The 23431-nt window shown below is 36.8% G+C and overlaps 4 protein-coding genes across 8 annotated transcripts; 3 read left to right on the top strand and 1 right to left on the bottom strand.

Annotated features, from left to right (window-relative positions):
• The first annotated feature begins 5173 nt into the window (after positions 1–5173).
• Positions 5174–10273, top strand: LOC147296835 (Telomerase activating protein Est1). Of its 5 annotated transcripts, XM_086229918.1 has the most exons (8): positions 5174–5321; positions 6218–6357; positions 6452–6827; positions 6870–7072; positions 7215–7337; positions 7436–7466; positions 7581–7632; positions 8032–10273. In XM_086229918.1, exons 2-8 carry the CDS (start codon positions 6295–6297, stop codon positions 10118–10120), a joined length of 2937 nt encoding a protein of 978 aa, XP_086086044.1. In that variant the 5' UTR covers positions 5174–5321; positions 6218–6294; the 3' UTR covers positions 10121–10273. The 5 variants fall into 5 exon arrangements, with proteins under 5 accessions (XP_086086044.1, XP_086086043.1, XP_086086040.1 ...); XM_086229917.1 differs by having other exon boundaries at positions 7436–7632; XM_086229914.1 differs by having other exon boundaries at positions 6452–7072; positions 7436–7632.
• A 333-nt stretch (positions 10274–10606) lies between these two features.
• LOC147296836 (uncharacterized) lies at positions 10607–12932 on the top strand. Its single transcript, XM_086228875.1, is given in 4 exon segments — positions 10607–10909; positions 11001–11158; positions 12271–12344; positions 12347–12932. Coding segments are annotated over 4 exon segments (558 nt in total). The 5' UTR covers positions 10607–10627; the 3' UTR covers positions 12391–12932.
• Positions 12933–14903: 1971 nt separating this feature from the next.
• On the top strand, positions 14904–20925 carry LOC147296837 (transcriptional corepressor LEUNIG_HOMOLOG-like). Its single transcript, XM_086229619.1, has 17 exons — positions 14904–15029; positions 15148–15245; positions 15664–15779; positions 15882–16060; positions 16338–16377; positions 16469–16587; positions 17029–17068; positions 17170–17253; positions 17636–17710; positions 17862–17915; positions 18112–18256; positions 18846–18955; positions 19060–19209; positions 19319–19474; positions 19865–19981; positions 20075–20281; positions 20660–20925. Exons 1-17 carry the CDS (start codon positions 14995–14997, stop codon positions 20804–20806), a joined length of 1872 nt encoding a protein of 623 aa, XP_086085745.1. The 5' UTR covers positions 14904–14994; the 3' UTR covers positions 20807–20925.
• Positions 20926–21303: 378 nt separating this feature from the next.
• EMB3113 (Ribosomal protein S5 family protein) lies at positions 21304–23165 on the bottom strand. The gene is made up of 2 exons (XM_086249180.1): positions 22403–23165; positions 21304–21756 (listed from the first exon to the last, which is right to left on the bottom strand). Exons 1-2 carry the CDS (start codon positions 23092–23094, stop codon positions 21507–21509), a joined length of 942 nt encoding a protein of 313 aa, XP_086105306.1. The 5' UTR covers positions 23095–23165; the 3' UTR covers positions 21304–21506.
• Positions 23166–23431: the final 266 nt, after the last annotated feature.

Genomic DNA, 23431 nt, shown 5'->3' on the forward strand with positions numbered 1-23431 from the left:
AAGTTTTGTCTTAACTCAAAAGCTTAAGCTTCATATGATATTTAATGTGACATCATCGTATTAGAATTATATCCATCTTATCAGTTATCGATGAATAAGTATGAATGATTAGTAGGTCTAGAATGCTTCAAGAGTCAACAAGAGTTGGGGGCTTAAGATGTAGATAATTAAGTAACTAACTGAAATTATATTTTGATATCACGTTAAATAACTAGCATATCTAATACAAAAACTTTAGTTATCAGTTAGCGAGATCCTGTTTTGCTTCTCTACAAGGCTGATATTAGGCTCAAATTTAAAACTTTGAAGACAAAATAGAGAGAGAGTATGGAGAGAGGAATTGTCTTCAAAGGATCAGGATCCCTTACCTATTTGCCTACTTATTTTTCTATCATGTTTTAGTTTTTAGCCATCAAAGAGAGAGAATGAAAGGAGAAGTGGTGGGAGGATTGATGACCAAAATTAAAAACATGGTAAGAAAATGGATAGAGGATCCTAATCCGTCTTAAAAAACTAAAATTTGTTCTTTCTTCTTACCATCATCATTTAATGTCAGTTACATTTTTATTTTTATTTTGGTAAAAGGGCAGGCCAAAGTCCAAAATAAATTTAATGTCAGTTACTATTAATTGTAGTTATGTTCATTTCTCCTTTCTATGCTTCGTTTCATAATTCATTTTATGGAGTCACTGTCGTAATTAATGAAGAATTCTATAAACTTTATTTTGGTGTGTATAGTCATATTAAATTTTCATTTTATTTTTTTGAAAAGAGAGATAACAAAACACATGTCCATATATATTTGATATTCGCAGTAGAATTATACATAGGGCAAGAATCGTTTTTGCTGTAAGCCTGTAACAGTGTAAAAAGTCTTGCTCGGCATGTTAGACCTAGACCTATAATTGTAGGTCATGATAGGAGAGAAAGTGACCTTTAGATATGTGATGGGCCCCATTTAAAATTGTCCCAAGCTGCATTCTTGTGTCAATCTAACTTAAACTGATCCACAGAGCAAAGTGCTAAATGTCATGTTTGCCCCATCTTTTCCTTTTGCCTTTTTCCTTTTTCCTTTTTCCTTTTTCTTCTTGGTTGTGTGAGGATGGGGTGTAGTCTGTGTAGAAGAAGGAAAATAAATTAATAAATTAATTAATTAAATTGAACTTTGATGATCGAGCAGATTAATTTAATCTTAGGACTTACTGAGGATATTTTTATATTGGGGTCCCATGAAATTTTGGGACCTACTTGTTGTTCTAGTCTTCTACTTCTACTTGTTGAGTTTCTTCCTGTTGGGCCAGGGATGTTTAATACGATAGGTAATTCAGTTCTCCTTTGTTGAAAACTTGAAATATCTAACATTGTTTTTTTGGTTTAAATATCTAACATTGTTTTAAGTCTGCCTTTTTGACTCAAACTGTGTTCATTGTTCAATGGGGACATGAGAGAAAGTGAAAGTGGAGGGGGCAGTGGGACTTGTGATGATATGAGAGAGATGAAAATCAAAATAGGAAAAGCCACAAAACAAGGTGAGGTCAGGGATGTAGTGTGGCCTGTTGTGCTTTGTTTCTTTGTTTGCTTTTGTGGGCGACATTTTTGTAGACTTTGCACCTTATGGTAGTATATGGTTGGTGGGCGATTGATTGCAAATTTGAAACTTTCATGTGCACTGTGCCTGTTTGGACCTTCGGCATTTAAAGATGTGGTATACTATGTGATGCATAAATTAATGTCATGATCCCAATGATATTATTGGATAAGTTTTATTACTATGTGCAACCACAAAGGCAATTGGTATCTAATTTCTGGCCTTATTATTATTATTTGTACGTAATTTGCGTGCATGAATATTTTTTTTTTCATATAAATATTAAGTGTATACACCGTTACTAAAAAGTATACATGACTAGTCGCAGCACATTAGAAAATTAAACTAAAAAAAAAAACCCCATATCATTTATCTTAAGAGTAACCTCACACATGTAACCAATAAACAATTAAACACATTTAGTTCATCTTAAAATTAAGCTTGAAATTCATTCAAAGGAGGAATTAGATGTTTCAAATATGATATTGATAATGAATAGAGAATGAAATTACCCATCAATGAATTATTATTATTACCTAAGGACTTGGAAGCTTAAGACGCATGGCGGGCAGACTCAACCCCATCATTATCTCCATCACATCACCCACATAGGCTATAGCCATAACTATGATGGCTCATTAATGAACAACGCCAATGAGAGTGACCCACATTGGCCTTGTTGATTATTTAGCCATCATGGTTATGTCTATAGCAGCTGAGATGAGAGCTGCCAAATGAGGACCCAGCCACCATGGCCATGCCCAGGAGGAGCTCAATCAGGCAGAGCTTGAATTCCCTCTCGATCGAGCAAATGGCTTTTTGGTCGAATGCATGGCATGGTATGGACCGTATGGTATTGGTGGGTTTGGGGCTTTGAGATCAGAATGGGCTTTATTTATTGTAGCCCATCATATCTTACTTTGAAAGTTAGAACTTGGGTTTTCACTCTTGTCCTACTAGGCTTAGCCCAAGATAGGCACCTATCAATCCTCTCCGTCCTATACAAATTGAGAAGACCACTTAACATTCAGTGGGTTGGATTTAATAAATCTGGAATAATTTTGAGGGTAAATTAATGATGATAATTTATTAAGATCCATCAAAATTGTTTAACATGCAGTGCTTGCCCTTTCAGTATGCACATCCTGTAAAGTGTTCAGTTCAAAGTTTTCCAACCGAGGCCTGAAAGTTAAATTTATTCTGGGGGTGGAGTCTGGACCCAGAAGTGCAAATCAAAATTGGACAACCAGAACTTATCAGAAAACTTTAGAACTCACATTTCGAGCTCACTGATGTAGACATGTTTATTATATAAGCATGCCCTGCACCCAAGGCATGAGCTTTCCAATATGTTTTTTTTCCATCAAATCACTATCATTCATGGCTAAGATTTATATAAGATTTGCAGATAATAAGTGGGGTCGACCGTGGACTTATTTGCACCCACTCTTACGAAAGTAAATTTTCCTTTTCATATTACAAATGTATATATTAATTATGTCTAGATGCACTAAGACTTAGTTTGGAATTGTTCCGAGAAAAAACAGCTATGAAGTAAAATAGTTGTGAAGTAAAGTCAGCTGTGAAGTAAAGCAGTTGAGTGTTTGATAAATTATATTTTCAAAAGTGTTGTGAGTACAAAAAGCAGTATGAAGGTGTTTGATAAATTGTAATGTAAAACTACTGTGGCTATTTATAATTACTAAAATAAGGATATTATGGGTAAAATAAAATTTTCATTATTGTTGTGATTCACTGTAGCTTTCAAAAGCACCTACAAACTTGCTTTCTATTTTTGCTGTGGAGAGTTAAGAATTGTAGAGCAAAACACTTTTTCATTTTTTTATCAAATACCAAAACTGCTGTAGGTGATAGAGAATTGTCATCCACAGAAATTTTTGGGTCCTCCACAATATTCCCAAACGGGGCCTAAATTATTTTGATAATCTTTACGTAGGTAATTAGTTCTTCTACTTTTAGCATGTCACCCAATTCATATATACTACATAGTGCAATTTCAATTGATTAAACTTTGGATCTTTGATTACATGGGTTGATATCAGCTACCTAACAAACAACTACGTAGACGGTAGACCCATCTGTGATGTGGTCATGGTCCACAACTCCACACTTTTAATTAATTAGGCTTTTGATTTTTGTGGTTTCTCTCAACTCTTCTTTGTCTTTATTTCTCAAGAGTCAAATAGTCAATTGAGAGAGAGACTGATATTGTTAAACTGACGGCTAAGATTTCCCCATCACTCTGATCATTAATGTCGTAAGTTGGTCTTTCTTGTGGGACCCGAGAGGCATTCACCTTGTGTTCTCCTTCATGCGTATACGACACTCTGCGTAGAAGCTTCTCTACAGTCTACTCATTGTTGCTCAACAAGTGCCAGTTGAAGGATTAAAAGCACAAGACGTGAATTGTGAAACTAACAAAATATTTATAAAATATATAACAAAGGCTTTTCAACTTAAACCCCTTAAATATCGTTGAAATGTTGAGATGGACTATACATATTGTAGTATGTTTTTTATCAGTTAGACATGATAATATATATCAGAATGTCATTTGAGACTATATATTTGAATTTAAATAAAATTTTACATTATTGATATTTGAAATTAACAATACGAGAACATAAATATCAAACTAAGCTAGCAGGAGAATTCTCAACTATACATATATTATATATACCATGGGTTTGCTTAATTAAATAGAATTTGTGTATTATATTCATGTGTGTTATCCTTTTATGACAATTACACGTTTCAAGCATTTGATGGTCACAAATCTAGTGACACAACACAATACAGGCCAAGTTCAACCACCCACCAAGGCCACCACAGCCATTTCCTAATGCACACGTGTGTGTACCAATTGCTCCAGATTAAATCATAAAATAATAATCACAATCTCAAGCTTGATTAATACATGTTATGCAACTTCCAATGGTGTCCTATAAGGCTATAATGTACCGTATTAATCTTAGAATAAAGTTGGGGATTTACCTCCTTAGCTTGGACGACAAGCGATCCTCTCTAATTTTTGTCAGATTAAATTGACGATGAATATGATGATAAGGCACTTTAATTTATTCCTTTTTTTCTCTAAGATTTTATTATATTATCTTATTAGAAACAAAGGTTAAATACAAAAATGGTCCACGAATTTTACACTGAATCTCAATTTGGTCCCGTAACTATAAAAAATGTCAATTTGGTCCATAAACTTTTCAAGTTGTACCAAAGCAGTACAAACGTTAACTTCCATCGAAAAATTTAACGAAAACTGGTCATGTGCACAGCAAGTGACCACATTTTCAGAGGCATTTTAGTCCGTTCATTACATTTTCATGTGACCAATTCCGTTAATTTTCGGATGAAACTTAACGTTTATACTGCTTAGATACATCTTGGAAAGTTCGTGGACCAAATTGACATTTTTTATAGTTAGTGGACTAAATTGAGATTTAATATAAAATTCGTGAACTATTTTTGTATTTAACCCTATAAACAAAGACTAAAAGAATTGAAAAATATAAAATAATGAAAATATGTAAGATAGCAGATAGCAGCCTTGCTCCGAGTCTCATCATCAGCCACCTTTTACTTTGTCTGTTTCACAACTGAAGCTGTAGCCTCCACAGGTGGCCAAACTCTTCCTTCCATGTGTGTGCTTCTGCTAGAAGCACTGGTTGTTTTGGCATCAGTTTCTCCAGTCTTTCAGGTTCATACATTAATTGGCTGCTGCTGAGTTACTAACTTTAATGGGTACTCTTTGTCAATTGTAGCTTCTCAAAAGGACTTTGCTTTCCGTTTTCTGGTGCAGTTCTCTGTCTTATCAATATTTGAAGATGAAAAACTTGTTTCTTGATGTTTGTTTTACTGAACTTGATATGGGTTACTTCAATTATTGTTGTTTTGTTCACATTTGCTGTTCTCTACTTGAGTGTTCCCTATTGTTGTTTTCTCTAATTATCTGAGATAATCATTTGCTTTTGCTTTCGTTTTGATTTTCATTTGGGTAGAGTTTACTGAACATGTTCAGTGTTTGATTGACCAATTACAGAGTTAAAGAACTTGAGGGTAGAGTTTAGGTTGAACAGTTCTTGCTTTTGGGCCATTTTAGTCTTCCTCTTGGACTTTCATATTTTTACATTCATTGGTGCGATGAAGATCATTATCTTCTTCTGGGTGCCTAAAAGTCAATAGCTGGTCTACTTTCTTTCCTTTTTTTTCTTTGAAAGGACCTTTTGGAAATTTAGTAGATTTCAGTTTGAACTTTGTCTGTTCATCAAATTAGGAATATATCCGTCCCTAAATTCTTTTCAATTGGTTTGTGATATTCAACTTCAGATTTTTTCCCATCTCAATTGGTACAAGTATGCTCAAGATAGTCCCAAAATGGTTCATTTGCTTGTATACTGCACGTATTTGAGTGAGTCCATTTGCTCTCACCAGCCAGTTTGGTGACTCCATTATTCACTTAAGTAAATCCTTTCCTAATTATCCAGGATGTGCTACAATTACAATTCATGGAATCACTTTGGTGACTCCATTTTCTTTGTTTGTTTTTGTTCTTTGCAACTGCAAGGTGGATTAATTTGTGGTTTTCACAAACAGGTGAGTTATGCCATAAGCATATTGCAGCCTGTGTAAAGAAGATAAAGGAAACTTGAAGAAATTTTTCGCCTTTAGACATGACGGGGAATTCACCTCTTCCCCTCGAAGATCAGAGAGAAAAACAAAAGTATCTAATTGAGGTAATTTTCTGCAGCCACATCTGCTAATTCTTATTCACTTTATGCTGAATACTGTTGTTAAACTATGTGACTCTTGAAACTGTGGTCTTTTCAGATTGCAAACAAAGAAAATCAGTTGTGGGCACTGATCCATTCCAAAGGTCCATTGCACTCTGATGTTAAGGACTTGTACCGCAAAGTGCGATCTGGTTATGAGAATCTCATCCTAAAAGATCATGAACAGTTGGAACTTCAAGACATTGAGTATTCTTTGTGGAAGCTTTACTATAAGCATATTGATGAGTTTCGCAAAAGAATAAAGAGAAGTTCTGCTAATGCAGAAAGCAAAAATTTGGCAGTGTCACAAAATGATAGTCATATAGAAGGGTTTAAACTCTTTCTATCTGAAGCAATTGAATTCTACCAGAATTTGATTGTGAAAATAAGAAAATGTGGGCTGCCAGAAGAGTCCATGTTCTATAGAAAGGGAGGCAAGTTTACTTTAGAAGAGTCCATGTTCTATAGAAAGGGAGGCAAGTTTACTTTTGTTGAACAAAAGAAGATGCAGAAATTCCAATTTTTGTGCCACCGCTTTTTGGTATGTCTTGGGGATCTTGCTAGATACAGAGAACAATATGAACAACCTGATGTTCAAAACCGAAATTGGTCAGTTGCAGCCACCCACTACTTGGAAGCTACAAAAATTTGGCCAGATAGTGGAAACCCCCAAAATCAGGTACATTCACATTTTTTTTCCTCATTAAACCATTTCTCAGAAGATTTTGCTTTCTCTTCAGTACTATCTTATTGGCATTTTCATGTGTTGATTTTAAAAATCCTAAGTAGGAACCTACATGTATAATCATGTTTGTTTGCAGTTAGCTGTATTGGCAATATATATTGGTGATGAATTCCTCGCTTTGTACCACTGTATAAGAAGTTTAGCTGTTAAAGAACCTTTCCCTGATGCCGAGGATAACCTTATCCTACTGTTTGAAAGGGTAAAACTTGAACCTTTATTGGTTTTATTCATTGATTTTATATCGCCTATCAATATTCATATTTTTGCAATTCTCATTTGCTTCTTATGATCTTACAGAGCAGGTCATCACATTTACATTCTCTTTCAAGTGAGGCCCACTTTAATTTCTTAAATCCCTCTGAAAGAAGCAGTGTTCTGACTGTTCCACTGTCAAGCAATGATAATTTGCTGAAACCTGAACATAATTTCTGCATGGATACAGAGTTATGGTCTCTTATTATCAGAACATTAAGTCTCTTTCACATGAAATCGAGGTACTCACTTGTATTGGACTGTGTTCAATTTTACTTAACCACTGATGTAATAATGCTACATTTAACTGTTGATTTCTGGTGATGCATCCTGATGTGCGATTGTGATTGTTCTCATTTCTTGATGTTCTGGGACAGTATGTAATGGTTGTTCTAAATTTGAAGTATCTTTAATTCATTAGATTTTAACTTGAGCTGAGACTGTTATAGTAGTTATGTTATTAACTTGCTTCACATTGCATGATGGAACTGGTGTTATGGCGAAGAATGTAAACAGGCCATCTAATGCTGTTTCGTTGAACTTCTTTGCATTTGATGTATGCTTGTGTTTCCAATTCCTTATTTAAATTTCAAATTCTGTGTTGTTTAAGTTCTGACTGCTGCTTTTGTTATGCGAGGCAGTGTGGATGACTTCCCTTGTGCTTTTGCATCTACTATGAGAGAGTTGGATGCATTGATGGCACTAGATGATACAAAACTAAAGGCCACATTGGAGTCATATCAGCGTATGGATTCAGTTAGAAGAGGTCCTTTTCGAGCACTGCAAGTTGTTTCTGTACTAATCTTTATCGTACAGAATCTAATCAAGAGCCCAGAAATAAAAGAATCAAAAGACAAAAATGATATGCAGCAGAGAGAGCTGACACAATTGGCATTGACTGCCACATTCATTTTCATGGGACGCTTTGTTGAAAGATGTTTGAAGGCTAGTGCAATAGATACTTGCCCCCTTCTACCAGCTGTGCTTGTTTTTGTGGAGTGGTTGGTTGTCATGCTTGATGAAGCAGAAATGTATGGGGTCAATGAAAAAAGCAGAAGTGCCATGTCTTACTTTTTTGGTGCATTTGTTGATCTTCTAAAGCGATTCAATGTCAATGAGGGCGAGGCCAAGTATACAGAAAGTATTCCACTGTGGGAAGACTATGAGCTGAGGAGTTTTGTACCGGTAGCTTGTGCACAGGCATCACTAGATTTCATGTCTAATTGGGAACACATAGACAATTATGAAAGTGGAATTGATTGTCGTGCTCAGCGTATCATCAATGCTGCAATAAAAATCACAAACAGATCAACTGATTCTCAAAAGTGGATTGTCTATGACAAATCTGGAAGAACAGTTTGCAAATTCTACAAGGCAGAGTCAAATGAATATGCAGACAGGAAAGAATCAGGAAGAGTGGAGTCCAACAATTCTGATGTTAAATTGAAAGTGCCTATTCAGAATATTCATGAAGCACTGGAAGAATGTGAGAAACAGATGATTGCTGGGGAAAATCAAAGTTGTAATGGCAAGTCTGTTGCCGTGGAAGAGGAAGAAGTTATCGTCTTCAGGCCTCTTGCTAGACATAATTCAGCACCACTCAATATTTCCTCTACTTTAAATGATCCAGCCTCTCAAAAAGATATGGGGGATCAAAGTGTACCTTCTGATGAATGCTTGCGCCGTGCTACATCACTTCTTATAGCACAAAACCAGTCCCAGAGTGATACTTTTTCTTTCCATGCTGACATCACTAATTTTAGGCGCCACATGTCATTTAAGCAGCCAGAGCCTGTTGTGAAGGATACAGTGGCACAGACATTTTTGGAAACTCCAATCACTGCTGGGCCTCCCTCACTTAGTGCTTGGGTCCTTGACAGAGGAAGTTTGAGCAATAATAGGGAGAAAAGCACAAGTGGTATTAGTAAACATGGCTTGAGGTTGAGCCCTATTGAGGAAATAGCTTCAGGATCTTTGGATGGTCTATCTATCAGTGAAAATGAAGATTCTGTCAACAGTCATGAATTAGCAAGCACCCAATCCTCTTTTCCTTCTTCTTATACACCTCCTGTGCCTTCTGCCCCTTTATTGCCAGATGATGCTGATTGGTTTAATGGTGGAATCCAATCTGATTTTATTGACTGCAGAAGCTCTGGGGGGATCAGCATGACAGATCATGTCTGTGATGCATCATATTCACACGTAAGCAGCTATTCAAATTGGACTGCTACTCAGGGGGCACCTGATTATGGTCCCAGCATTGCTAATTTCATGGATAAATACCCTCCTTGGCATCAAATGACTTCATCAGAATGGCTTCGTCAGTACAGAGCAAATCTCAACCTTGAGCATCAATATCATCCTGCATGGCCAAATTCTCTTTATCCTCCCAGGAACAACATTGGAAACTTGTATGATTATGACTATGCTAGTGAGCCTAGTTCAAGATTTCATCATTTGAATCGATGGGGAAATCATGTGGCTTCTAATCCGGCAATACCTATGGATAACCCAAAATCGCATCCAGCATTTCCTCTAGATTATGGTGGTGCAGATGGACAAAGAAGGGAGAGGCTTTTCCCCGGTTACCAAAGAACAAGCCCCTACGGTTGTGGTGCTGTGACAGACGTAAGAAATGAGCAGCAGCCACTTCTGCAGTACCTTAAGGAGAGAGAAAGGCAACTCCAGAGGGACCCTACTGTGAGAGGTCCTACTTATATGGGCAATTGAGATTTTCTCATGTAGTTGACAGTGAAACAACCATAACCCTCAAATGTCAAAGTCTTAAAATATGCATGTCTGCATTTGTTTATGTATGTAAGCAGAAAAATTTGTGAATCCTGCTGCCACAATCTTATAAATGAATTTGTGAAAAATGCATAATGCAATATGTCGTATCACCAATTGGACGTTGAACATATGAATCATGATTTTTGGGTGTAATGGAAAATCACCAACATATGCTAGTGGAGATGCTGGCAATGCACGGAAAGGTTCATTGCAGAAACTGAATCATATATCATATGATAATAAAATTTTAAAAAGTAACCAAGTTTTGAGTGTCAAATCAGGATTCCAAGTTTTTGGTTCATACCTGGGCTTGGCCCGTCAAATCTTTAACTGATTAATGGGCTGGATCGAGTCTGGCAAATTGAGCCCAATTGGGTTGGCCCAATCAGATATATGTTGTGGGCATAATTTGATTTTTTCATTTGTTTTTGCCTTTTTTCTATTAACATGCCAACAAAAAAGAAAAAACAAAACAAATTAACAGCAATCACTCTCCTCGTCTTCCTCTTCTTCCTCTTTTCTCTTTCCCTCCAGACCGAACCTCTTACTGGGTCACTAGAATTGGCACTCAAAATCACTGTTCCAACTTCCAAGCACGCCTCCCTGGATCCCCTTCTCTCTGTAATCCCAGATCCAAAACGACACAAAATGGCCAAAAAACAATCACAAGGAGAAGAAATATCACCTGCTCAAGCAGTCTTTCTCGGAGCTCTAGCTCCTGGTGTTAACGTGAGTACAGTTGTTAATTCTTTATGTCTGCTTGTGTATATATATCTTGTGCAAAAAAGGGTATTTGATATTTTGGCTGACTAAATTTCAGGGTCCCACATGGACCACGCTAAGATTATCGTTTGTGATGCTGGGTCTGTGTCTCGCCGTGATGCTGGGCTTGGCATTCTCTTCCAGTGACTCCTGGTTGATACTTCATGTTGCATTCCTTGTTCTTATCACCATGACCCTCTTCTTGCTTCTTAGCTGGTAGGTTCATTCTTCTCTCTAATACCCACAATTTATTTTCCCTTCTAGGTTTGCAGTTTGGTCAAATTTGGATATGGGTTACTGTGGGTGGTCTGAGAATTGAAATTACTTCTTTTGTTCTGTATCATAGTGTTCTTTTTGGTACTTTCTTCCTTTGTGTTATTGAAGTGTTGATAACTATTTGTAAAATGGAAATTTGAGTATGCAAATGGCTCATCTTGCAACTTATTCTTTATGTTTCATGACTTGTGCTGCTATGCTGATGTTTGAACAAATCAATTTAATTTGTGAATACCCCAAAAATGTATATGGTAGTTTTTCAGGTGTGATGTGAATAACAGTAGATAACAGTAATTTGATTACAGTACACCAAGGGGGAGCACTTAAAGATGACTGAATAAAGGTTTTAGGAGCATGTGCTGAAGTGAATTATGTACTCATGTTATTGTTGATTTGTTGGTACAATAGTGGATCCCCATACGAGTCAGCACACAGATAAATCTTGCAGGCATTATGTTACCTATTCTATGACCTAAGAAGGATTATATATTTGACTATATAATCTTGAAGATGTAGATTTTTTAAGCTTTGAAAGGCAGCCATATTGTATTAGTTGTTCAAATAAGGTATGAGGAGTTGCACTGTACGTGTTGTAATCTTTATACTCTTTGCAAGAAGCTTGTTGAAGTGCTGGAGTTACATACGGAAATTTGGCATGGTTCATTCTGTTTATGAGCCAACTTAAACCATTCGAGCAATTTAGCTGTGGATGGCAAGCCTCTAATTACAATGTTTTAGATAGCTGATGAGTGTTAAACTTTTTCAAGTTGTGTTTCTTTGGTGCTAATGTTTGGTAGACACTGGGGTGCCTTATTGTTCTTCTCATTTGTGGGATTAAAGAAAGATAGACGAACACAAAAAAAAAAAAAAAAAAAAAGCCAAGTCTGTAATTCATTTCAGTGTGACTATAGTTCAAACTAAGTTTTCTGAGGCATATTTGATTTTGTCATTTTATTTGAAAATCATAGTTTAGAGGATAAAGTTTGCAGGACTAGCTGGAATTTATTACTTCAAAGATCCTTGATGAATTGTGGATTGATTTTATGCTGCAGGTTTCTTGCGCAGACTGGTTTGGTTTCTGTGGAACATCAAATCCGCGAAATGGGCTTAGTGCCAAATGATCAAGAGATAAGCAAGAAGGCATCATGAAGTTTGAGGATAAATTCCTTTGAAGGGATAATTTATAGTTCAGGTAAAGACAATTACATTTGTGAATGTGGTACAATCCTCGTGAGAGGCATGAGAAGATAAGGATGTCAAAACAGCAAGCAGTTTGCAGTAGATCGTCCACTGTTTCATGAGAATAATTGGCCAGAGAAATTGCATGTTTCAGTCACTCTTGGCTTCCTTCTCCTTGTGTTTGCTCTTTTTGGACTTGATGAAACAGAAGCATGAGCAGCAAGGGAACTGAAGCAAGAACTTCATCTCTTTGATGTTGTGGTGATCAAATAGTCTAGAGATCATTATATATATAGTGCTCCAGCATTGGTATTCCTTTATTCCTCTCTATTAGGATGCTTTTCCTCTTACTTTTTTTTTTTAAGAAAGATGCCTAGCGTAGCTTCTCCCTTTCTGTCATCATTGTCATTGGCTGTATTATGCTTCTTTTGTATTGCTGTGGTTCTATTCCTTTCATAGAGGAAGGGATTTGTGGGCTGATAAGCAACCCAATGGGAACAAAATTTTTAATGATTTAATTAACTAGATTGATCGACCTGGTGTTCTTGTGTCTCATGACATGAGGCCTTAGTGGGTTATTTACACCTCATTGCAAAAGCATCTCAAAAAGTGACCTCTCTATCGCAATCAAAAAATTTAACAACATATTAGTAAATGAGTTAAACCCAGCATAGCTTAATCAAGAAGCTTCTTTTATGTGCCAAATTGTTGGGGGTTTTTTGGTTCAATTTATCATGAATGCATAATATCACCGGTCTTAATACCGACTCAAAGCCGTTGCTTAAATTTCTATTTACATGTTGAGTACTGCCATTTGGATAATCTCAACTATCTTGTGAATCGTTTATCTAATAAAAGTGAGATCCACATAATTGCGTTTCACATAAGTGAATCATACTTATATTAGAGATGATACACAAAATGATCAGTTGAGATGGTTTATCTAATAAAAGTGAGATTCACATAATTGCGTTTCACATAAGTGAATCATACTTATATTAGAGATGATACACAAAATGATCAGTTGAGATGGTCCAAATAGTGACGTAACTTTGAGAGTCTTGATAAGTATTATGGGACAATGGCATTAATAACACCGAACCTGACAACTGCTATCAATAACTATAGCTAGACAAGCATGAACTATGTTCAGTGTATAAGAGAGCCAAACTTAATTGTGTAAGATGCAGTTCCCATAATTAGACTTTCATTTATTTCTCTAACACCATTGACAATTATGGTAACCATGTTTAATTCGGATTCGTTTAGCAATGAATTGGGTTGGCAAAACATTCGAGTAAAAGAGATACTCAAATAACTATGGAGCTTTTTTTTTCACACCTACTTAATGTCAATAGACCTATTTTTTCTTCGCATATCCTTTTTATTTTTTGTGTTAGAAAAATGTGTAATTGCAAAAGAATCTCCATTGAAAATTAAAAATCTTAAATGGCACAAACTCCCACAATCCTAAGAATGTTCCCAATAAATTATGTCCTTTACCCTTTTAAGTTATAACTCCACATCCACTTCCATTTTCGAGAACACCTCTCATCCCTTCACATACCAAGAAACCTCTACGGCAATTAATTTGTAGATTGAGGGGCGAATAGAACCTAAACAATGAACATTACTAAAAAAATGGAGTGCAAATAGAATTGCTTTACAATCTAATAGCATCCTTATTATTTTCCGTGTCGTGTTGTATTAATATTTTTTCACCCGTTAGTTTAACATGTCGTGTTTGGATTGAGTTCTTTTTTACATAACTGAAAGAGTTATTATTTTCACATTATTATTAATTATCGGTTACTTTTTTTAAAAGAGAAAACGGATGAGAAGAAAACTTGTTCTTATTTGATTCAAATAAAGGAAAGGTGATAATTGAACTCTTGTGATGGCCGGGTTCAGGGCTCAAATTAAATTGAGAAACCTCTAAGTCAATTAATTTGTTGAGGATCGAATGTTAAAACCTAAACAATGAACATTACTACAATTAAAAAAGAGAGTGCAAATAGAATTGCTCTACAATCTAATAGGATCCTCCAAAATTGCAATCTACAAACAAACAAGTAAATACTACTTCATCCCAAATTTTTAGGGCAATCAACCCTTTTTTCTTCGTTTTAAAGAGGTGTGAAATTATTGAGTGGGGGGAATGACGTGGCGTGAGACTATTGGTCAGGTGACAACACAGAGTGGAAAACCCGGAGCCTTTCCTGTATACACCTCACAAAGTCAGTCACAACTACTCACAAGCGCGCTCTCTCTCTCTCTTTTTCTCTTTAGAAAAAACCAAATTTGTAGTTTGTCCCTTTTCTTTTAGCTTCTCTTTTTGCATGGCACTGTTACACCTTTCTTAGCTCACTCGAGCGCTCTCTCTCTGGCCGTTTCTTCTATTTTTCTTTTTCTTTTTCTGATAAACCCAACTGGGTTTCTTATTTCAATTGCTCCTGCTCTTTAATTTCCATCTGGGTATTCGTTCTTTTGATTCTATCTTCGCTTCGTGTTCACACCTTTTTAAGCTTTTCATGTTTGTGTAGTTCTTTAATTCTTTGAAGGGTCGTAAATAGTGAAGGTTGTTTTGGAAGGTGATCATGGCTTTGGGTTCTGGCTGGGATGCTGAAAAGATGTGAGTGTATTTGCTTTCAATGGCTGACTTCGAAATAAGATATATAAATAATTTCTAGCTACTTCTTTCTTTTTTATTTTAATTCGTAATCTGTGTGTATTTGATTTGAGGGTTGTAGGCTTGATCTATATTTGCATGATTATATGGTGAAAAACAACATGCACCAGGCTGCTGCAATTTTTAAGAAGGAGGCTGATGTTTTTGACACTTCTGTTGGTTAGTACTTTGCAATTTTCAAGTAGTAATAGAAGTAAAATCTTGCTGTGTATAGGCGTATAGCTTGATGGTTTCTATCTCAATTTTGTTGGTTATATATATTGATGAGTACTATATATTCTTTTAAGAAAGAAAAAATGGAGGAAAAATTGTTCCATATATCGAGTCAATTAAGAATTCTTTGTTGCTGAACTGAATGTATGTTATTAAATTATGCTTTTCCGTAAGTGAACTTTCTCTATTTTGCCCCCATATAGATCACTTGAGGAATATATAAATATTACTGCTCAATTTCTCATTATTCCTTCATGATAACCATATGATACTTATGGGTCAACTTTATAGTTCTCCCCTAAGTTGATTGATTAGTACTGTTACCTATATATTATTATAATTGTGAGGCTCCTTTTCTTTTCAGTCATTGATACAACCGAGGGATTCATACATGAATGGTGGTCTTTATTTTACGATGTATATGCCTCCCGTCAGTTGAAGCATCAAGATGAGGCCAAGGCAGAAGCATCTGTACCTAAGGTACCTGATAATTTGCTGAGAACTATTTTGAAGTACTTGTTTTGCCAGGTTTTGGTTGTAAGATGGTGCATCCTATACAACTATTTTTCATTCAATTTTCAGGCTATCCCAATGAGAGAGAATGAACAACAAAAGAAACGTCCAAGAATGCCACCTTCACCAAACAACCAACAGAGGCCTCGAAAATGTCTTAAGGGTACTAACTCTAATAAGATGCTGGGGCAACCATCTGGAAATGTCAATAAATTGAATATCTCTAAGTCAGTTGCAACCCTTTCAAGGTATTCCTTAAATTGTTTTTGTAGCTCTGCATTATTTCAGAGACCAGTGTCATTTAATTTGAACTCATTCATACAGGTCATTTGGATCCTCCAGACCCATGTCCATGTGGTTACTAAGGCCTGTGTGATAGTGGTTTAATTTCTTATTTTTCATTTTTAATTAAATACTTGAAAGAAAATAGAGAAGGAAAGAAGATAACACAATGGTGGCTAGGAAATTTGCCTAAAATGCAGAGCAGTGTTTCCCTTTTGTTAACATTTTCCATTCCTGTGTCAGCCATCGGCATCAACAACTTCCCAAGCATGCTCAACAGCAGGTTGTGAGAATATTGTCTAATCTATCAACTTATCAAGTCGCTCTAATAAGAACCCCAAATTGCTAGTTACATTGAAAATTTAAATATTCAGGTGCAGGACAACATAAATGGCATTAGCTTGGGCAGGACTGTCACTGTGGATCCTATGCTTTATGGAATGCAAAATGCCATACTCTCAGTAACTGGAGCTCAGGGTGCAGGTTTGTTTATGTTGTTAGGATCACATTAGGAATTATAGTGCTCAGCGCTGTGAAATTGCACATATCAGATAATATACATGCTGTTATTACACTGAGAATTAAGGAGATAAAGTTAGAGGATTTTCATTGTTCTGTACAACACCTTGATTTCTTTCTACATGTATCTACTAGCTCCTGCTATTTTTATCTGGCACCAAAGCTGCACACTCTGTCCTGAAGTAATTATTTGATCCTATAATTCAATTCGGTTATATGGTACAGGTCACACTTGTGTTTCAATTCGGTTATTCGGTTATATGGCACTTTTGCTTTCTTAAACTGGGCATGATGGTTGTAGAAGTTTGAAAGAGGAAACATAGTCATAGAAAGAGAAGTGTGTTCTTTGATTTAATTACATCATGTAGGTGCATGATTTCGTTCTGTTTATGTTTTCAGCTACGACTCCTACGAGTGCAGTCAATCATGGACCACTGACTATAAGGCCTTTAAAAGTGAGTGGTGTATTAAGTACTTGTCCATGCGAACTCTTTTAGCATCATTCTTAGGCTAATTATCTGAAGCTGATAAAATTTCCCCTGGTCTGGGTCACCAGGTATTAAACTCAGCTTTGCAGGCTCCAAACCATCAGCAACAGATTCAGATGACAGGAGAACAACAGCATCCACTTTTGGGTCAGGTACTGCCTTGTATACCTAAAAAACTGACATTGTTCCTGGAAGTTATGTTAAAGAGAATTATGGGGAAGGTTGGAAAGGTTACTGGAAACAGTGACTTTTAACTTCCAGGTTTGTATTGCATGTGAAACAGTGTGATTTTTTATGTGAAACTGCATGCAATAAGTATGCCGTACCATCACCAAAACCTTAACATTCTTGTCTTTTCACTTCCCAATTCTTTCTGTCAATCGATGTTATTATTAACTCAAAGTGATGAAAAGGAACACTCACATAACTAATGAGCAAGCTAATTGTCAGATATCCTGAGAATGCTTTTCATTAGAGACATAACTAAAATGTTTATAACCCTTTTCCTGTTGAAACTGATTGGTGATGACTCAGATGATTGGACAAATGAGACACACTGCTGACCACCAACACCAACATGATTGGCTTCAGCAGCAGCAGTTACTAGAGGTTAATATATTGGGCAGTAACCCTGATTAAGGCACTTGCTTGATTAGAAAATTTGATGATTAATACTTTATTGACTTGGTTGAAGGTGATGATGGTTCACATGCATATTCCTATGAATTATGTTTTTCTAATATTATCCTTTCAAAATTAGGATGGAAGAAAGAGGACGAGAACACCATATTTGAGACTTGGAGGCAGTCCTTTGGTAGGCCATACACTTTACAATGCATGAAGGCCTTCCCTTTATCACCTGGCATCAATATGTGTGGAATTTTAATGAATTTTTTGATTTGAGGACTCTTCTTCATGTGTGTTGGATACTTTTCCTGAAAGTGCAGTGTTTCTTTGGGCTTTTATCATCTAACCTTTTCCGTATTTTCTTCATGGAATCCCAACCATAGGACAATATGAATGCTAGTGAGGATATAACTGTGGAAGAAGATACTGAATCTTTCTTGTCCTATGATGACGATACTGCTGATGGTACAAGCACTTTCAGTGTTTTTAAACGTGGTTCTACAGCTTGCAAGAAAAATGAACAAAAAGGTAATTCTTTTGGATTATCAAAAAAAATAATGCCTTTTGCTTTGTACTATCAAATGCTATTTTTGTAATGAATAAATTTTGTGAGGTGAGGCTTAGGACCTCTATATTTGTTATTCTAAGTCTCAAGCCCTAAGTTTTTCTCATTATTGCATAAAACCAGTGCCCCCGAGTGAATTAGAAATCCTCAACCACCCTTTCTAGTCCATACTTGCTCTGTTTCTTGGTTCCCCCATATCTCTTTTAGCTTCTCACACTACTGCATTTTCATGAGTTCTCTTAGTTCATTTCTTCATACATCACCTATCAAATTGGAACTCTTTTTAGTTGTCATCTATTGCTGCTGCTGCTTCTATTAAAATTAACAAGATTATTATTTTTAAATGGTGGGGGGCGTTACAAAAATTAAGGAGAAAGAAACATTGGTTTTTTTTTTTTTTTTTTTAATCCAGAAGAAAGAAACATTGGTTTAACTCACTATACACAACTTATTGGAAGGTGATACCAAAAAACACAAATAGTTCTGTCTGTCAACTGAAAAGAAATAGTCTGGGAAGTTTTCATTAACATTACTTTTGTTACCAACTGGTAGGCTTCACTTTTGAAGAAGTTGGTTCCCTGCACTCAAGCAAGTCCAAGATAGTATGCTGCCATTTTTCATCAGACGGGAAGTTGTTAGCTAGTGCAGGGCATGAAAAAAAGGTCACTTGATGAAAACCATCTATAATATTCAGTTTATCGTCTTCTTTAGTCAGTTCTAGTGATCTTTCTATGAGTTTGTCACTGATTGCATCATCTGATGGCAGGTTCTGATTTGGAACATGGAAACTTTTGGGTATGTTAAAACTTCAGAAGGGCATTCTCTTCTCATTACAGATGTAAGGTTTCGACCAAATTCAACAATTTTTGCAACATCGTCGTTTGATAGAACTGTGAAGATATGGGATGTAGCAAGAGTGAGTTTTTTTTTCATTCTCACTTTTATCTTGATCTTCATAACTATGATTAACAAAAAATCCTTTGCCATAGATATATAATATTTGTTTCATTCTTGTGTCTTTGTAGTCAAACAAACCATTATCCAAGCTTGAAGGACACACTGAACAAGCAATGTCATTGGATTTCCACCCAAGGCAGGTCAATCTCCTTTGCTCATGTGATAGTAATGATGAAATTCGACTGTGGAACATCAACCAAAGTACTTGCACACGGGTGTTTAAGGTAATATCTTGATCGTTTCATTTGTAGTTTAGTGGTAGCATCATATTATGCTAATATTTGAAATACTGCCTTAAGGGAGTTCTATGTAATTTTTATATAATAAACCATGCACAAATTAATAGATAGATGCAAGAAATAATTCTAGAAATTGTTCTTCATGATTTGTATAAGTATGCACTCAAATGCAGTAACATGATCATATATTGTTGTATAGCATTCGGCAGCTTTGTTTGTCTATTCAAACAACATCAATTAGATGGTGTCAGGTGATTTGAGGTCACAACCTTTTAGTATTCTAATGGTTAATTTGAAGATGAAGTGGTAGACAAATTCCTCTTGCACTTGCATCCATCAAAGCCTTACCAAAATCTTCCTGTGGGGTAACTGCAGGGAGCAACTAAACAAGTCAGATTCCAGCCTCGAGTTGGAAAACTTTTGGCTACTACCTCAGGAAATGGTATCAATGTATTTGATGTTGAGACTGGCAGTCCCGAGTTGTACTTGGAGGTAAGCCTTAGAACACCTGAAAATGAGTTCATGCAAGTAGGTTAAAAGTTCTTGCTCATTAATTTTACTTGACAGAAAGAAAACTTGTTTCAGGGATCAGGACATGCCAAAGAGGTCGTCTCAATTTGCTGGGATACAAGTGGGAAGTATCTTGCCTCTGTTAGTGAAGACAGTGCACGGGTTTGGTCAACTGCAACAGGTGGAAAATGCATATATGAATTGAAATCAAATGGCAACAAATTTCAATCATGCACATTTCATCCTGGATACTCACTGCTCTTGATCATTGGTGGTTACCAGGTAACTTATTCATTCTTAATATTAATTGTTGCTGGTGATTTTGTGTGGTTGTTTGTACCTTGTGTCTGTATATGAAAATGAGGTTCTGCACCTTCATTATTAGTGGGTTCCTTAACAGTTGATGCAAGCTTTATATGTTTCCTTATGGTACATTCAAGAAAAATGGAAACATGAAAGTAGCATTCATTGAGATTTCATTTTAAACATGAGAACAGTGAGATTTCATTTTTTAACATGAGAACTTATCTTGAAATATAGATATTTTGGTTGCAACGATGAAAATGTTTCTGGATTTTTTCGATAAAGGCTAAAGTTCGTTTATCTGTGCAATTCGAGTCAGCCTCAACTTCATGCTAATTATTCATTTGTGTTTGGTAGTCTCTTGAGTTGTGGAATCCAAGTGAGAGCAGTAAAGCATTGACAGTTCCAGCGCACAAGGGTCTAGTGGCTGCTCTAGTGGAATCCCCGACGACTCAAATGGTTGCCTCAGCGAGCCATGATCAGTGCGTGAAGCTATGGAAATAAGCCCTTCAATGTGACAGCAGACAGCGCAAGCGCCTGCATGAGAAAATATGGAGAACATGTAATTTGGGAATGAAAATTACAGTTTCTCCTAATAGCCTTATAATAGGAGATAACATGTCAATTGTACCCCAATCTTCGATATTGACACACCAAACAATCCAATGTACATAACCTATGGTTGCTTTTTAGCAATGGGTGTTTTAAATCCGCCTGATCCGGAAACTGTTAGAAATTTAAATAAATTATTTCCATTGGATAGGATACTACACTCAATTCATGTGGTAAATTTTGATTATAACAAATTGTCTGATTGATAATGAAAAGTTGGGATAATGGTTGCCGCAAAGCTCCACCATCTTATCTCTTTGGTGAGACTAGGATTTTACCATGAAGCAGGAGAAGTAATTAGTGCCCACATTATCAGAATCTAGATGTGCCTTTAAAAAAGACATCAAGCATGAGAAACGATGATGCCACAGAATTCTGATGAAGCTGAATGGCAGAGGGAAAAAAAAATTGGATTCTTGCAATCAAACCCCATAGAAAGAGGACAAATCTACGCCCAGTTTAGATACATCAAGCTTGTGGTGGAAAACAAATCAACAAAAAAGAGGGGGCTGCCCTTCCAATACAAGAAGCCTGCACTACAAGAATTCTGATGTATTAAATCTACAATGCAGTTTTTGCTAGTTCTGTTCTCTCACTTCCAAAGCTCTTCCATTGGGATCCCGCGCTCACGAGCAACATCACGGAACTGCCTCATTTTCTGTACTGCAACTACAGTGGCCCTGGCATTGTTAAGAGCATTCTTACTTCCAAGTTGCTTACCTAGAGCATTTTCAACACCTGCCATTTCTAGAACAATTCTCACAGACCCACCAGCAATAACTCCAGTACCAGGGGAAGCAGGTCTAAGCATCACCTTTGCTGCTCCATAATCTCCCTCAGATCTGCATTCCATTAGGTCAACAAAATAGTAAATGCAAATTGACATGAGATGAGGAGATGCTGCATCCCTAAAGGGTATCGACATTATAAATTACAAGTTCTATGATGTCTATAAAAGGAATTTAGTAGCTCCAAGTTTAGGACCATCTCATGTCATGTCTCTATTGTGTTATTTGTAATAAGAAATTGGAAGAATGGTAATGCACTTGCTTCTGCCCAAATTGGGATAATTAAGATTAGCAGACACTTTTCCATGAGGAAATGTATGTTCGACAGCCCTATAACCATTGTATGTGATACTCCAATGCATACACAAGACTACTCCAATGCATGCACACTAGTTCAAGTAGACCTATTATGCAATGTGAACAAAACTACAAAGGTACCAACTAAATTTTAACAAAATTCAATTCTCATTTTGTCTCAGACCTTAGACTCCAAATTCAACCGATCCCCATAGTGTCTCAAACATTTCAAATTCTGATAAGCAGTCTATGCAAATAAGCAGGGCGTACCAGAAAAAATGCAATCACACTCAATTCCACATTCTACAAGACCTTAAATGCAGTATTTTCCACACCACCAAACGATCAAACACACACAATTTCAACCAAAAAAGACCAAACCCAGGAGTAGAAATGACCATACCTATGAGGAAAAGTCAAGTACTTGGTCATGGGCACAGTGATAATGTTCCTTCGAGCATTCACAGCAGACTTTTGAACTGCCCCAATAACCTCCTTGGCCTTGCCAACACCAACACCCACATTGCCCTGCTTGTCACCCACCACCACAATAGCTCTAAAATGCAACTGCTTGCCTCCTTTAACCACCTTGGTGACCCTCCTCACCTGAACCACCCTCTCCTCAAACCCATCTCTAATTTTCTCTTTCTTCAATTTCCCAAAAGCACCCAACTTTTTCACCTTGGAGTCCATCACATGTATATCATTGCCCAGAACGCTCACTCCGCTATAGGCTGGGCCGTACAGCTCCTCGTAAGCTGCGGCTATCTCATCCTCGTCCTCAATGGAGTCGTCGTCGAAGGAAGGCGGGGGGACGAAGCCCTCGGGGGCCTCCGGGGGCTCGAATACGCCGTCGTATTCGGGGTCTTCGTTGTCGAAGAAGGAGGTTTCGACGTCGGCTGCTGCGGCATTGAAGATGGTGGTGGTGGGGCGTGAAGAAGAGGAGGTAAGAGAAAGGAAGAGAGAAAGGGGTTTTCTGGGTTTGGTTATGGAGGTGGTGGCGGCGGTGAAAGGGAGGAGAGAGAGGCGTGGAGAGGTGTGGAGAGAGAGAGAGGAGAGAGAAGAGAGGGTTGAAGAGGTTGTGGTCATGGCCATGGTGGAGGGTGTGAGAGATTGGGTTCAGTGGGTATCTTATCCCATCACTCATCAGTCATCACCAAGACGATGATGATGTGTAAATGTGATGTTGCAATTATCTGTGCTACAAAATACGGCTAGTCGTTTTCCTTCATACGACTTATCGTTACATGGAGAAGGTTCTTTTTTTTTTTTTTTGTTGATTCAGGTGATGAAAGAGTAAGTGCTCTATTAGTGGAGTAAGTTACCTACTCCCCATTGCATAAATTGTCTGTAGAGTATAGCATGTTGCTTAGAATTTAGAAAGAGGTTTGAAAATTGTTATTTGAAGAGAGTGGAAAGAACAACGATGAGA

The sequence above is a fragment of the Dryas octopetala genome, chromosome 1 (assembly GCF_963921425.1).
Source record: "Dryas octopetala chromosome 1, drDryOcto1.1, whole genome shotgun sequence".
Lineage (NCBI taxonomy): Eukaryota > Viridiplantae > Streptophyta > Magnoliopsida > Rosales > Rosaceae > Dryas > Dryas octopetala.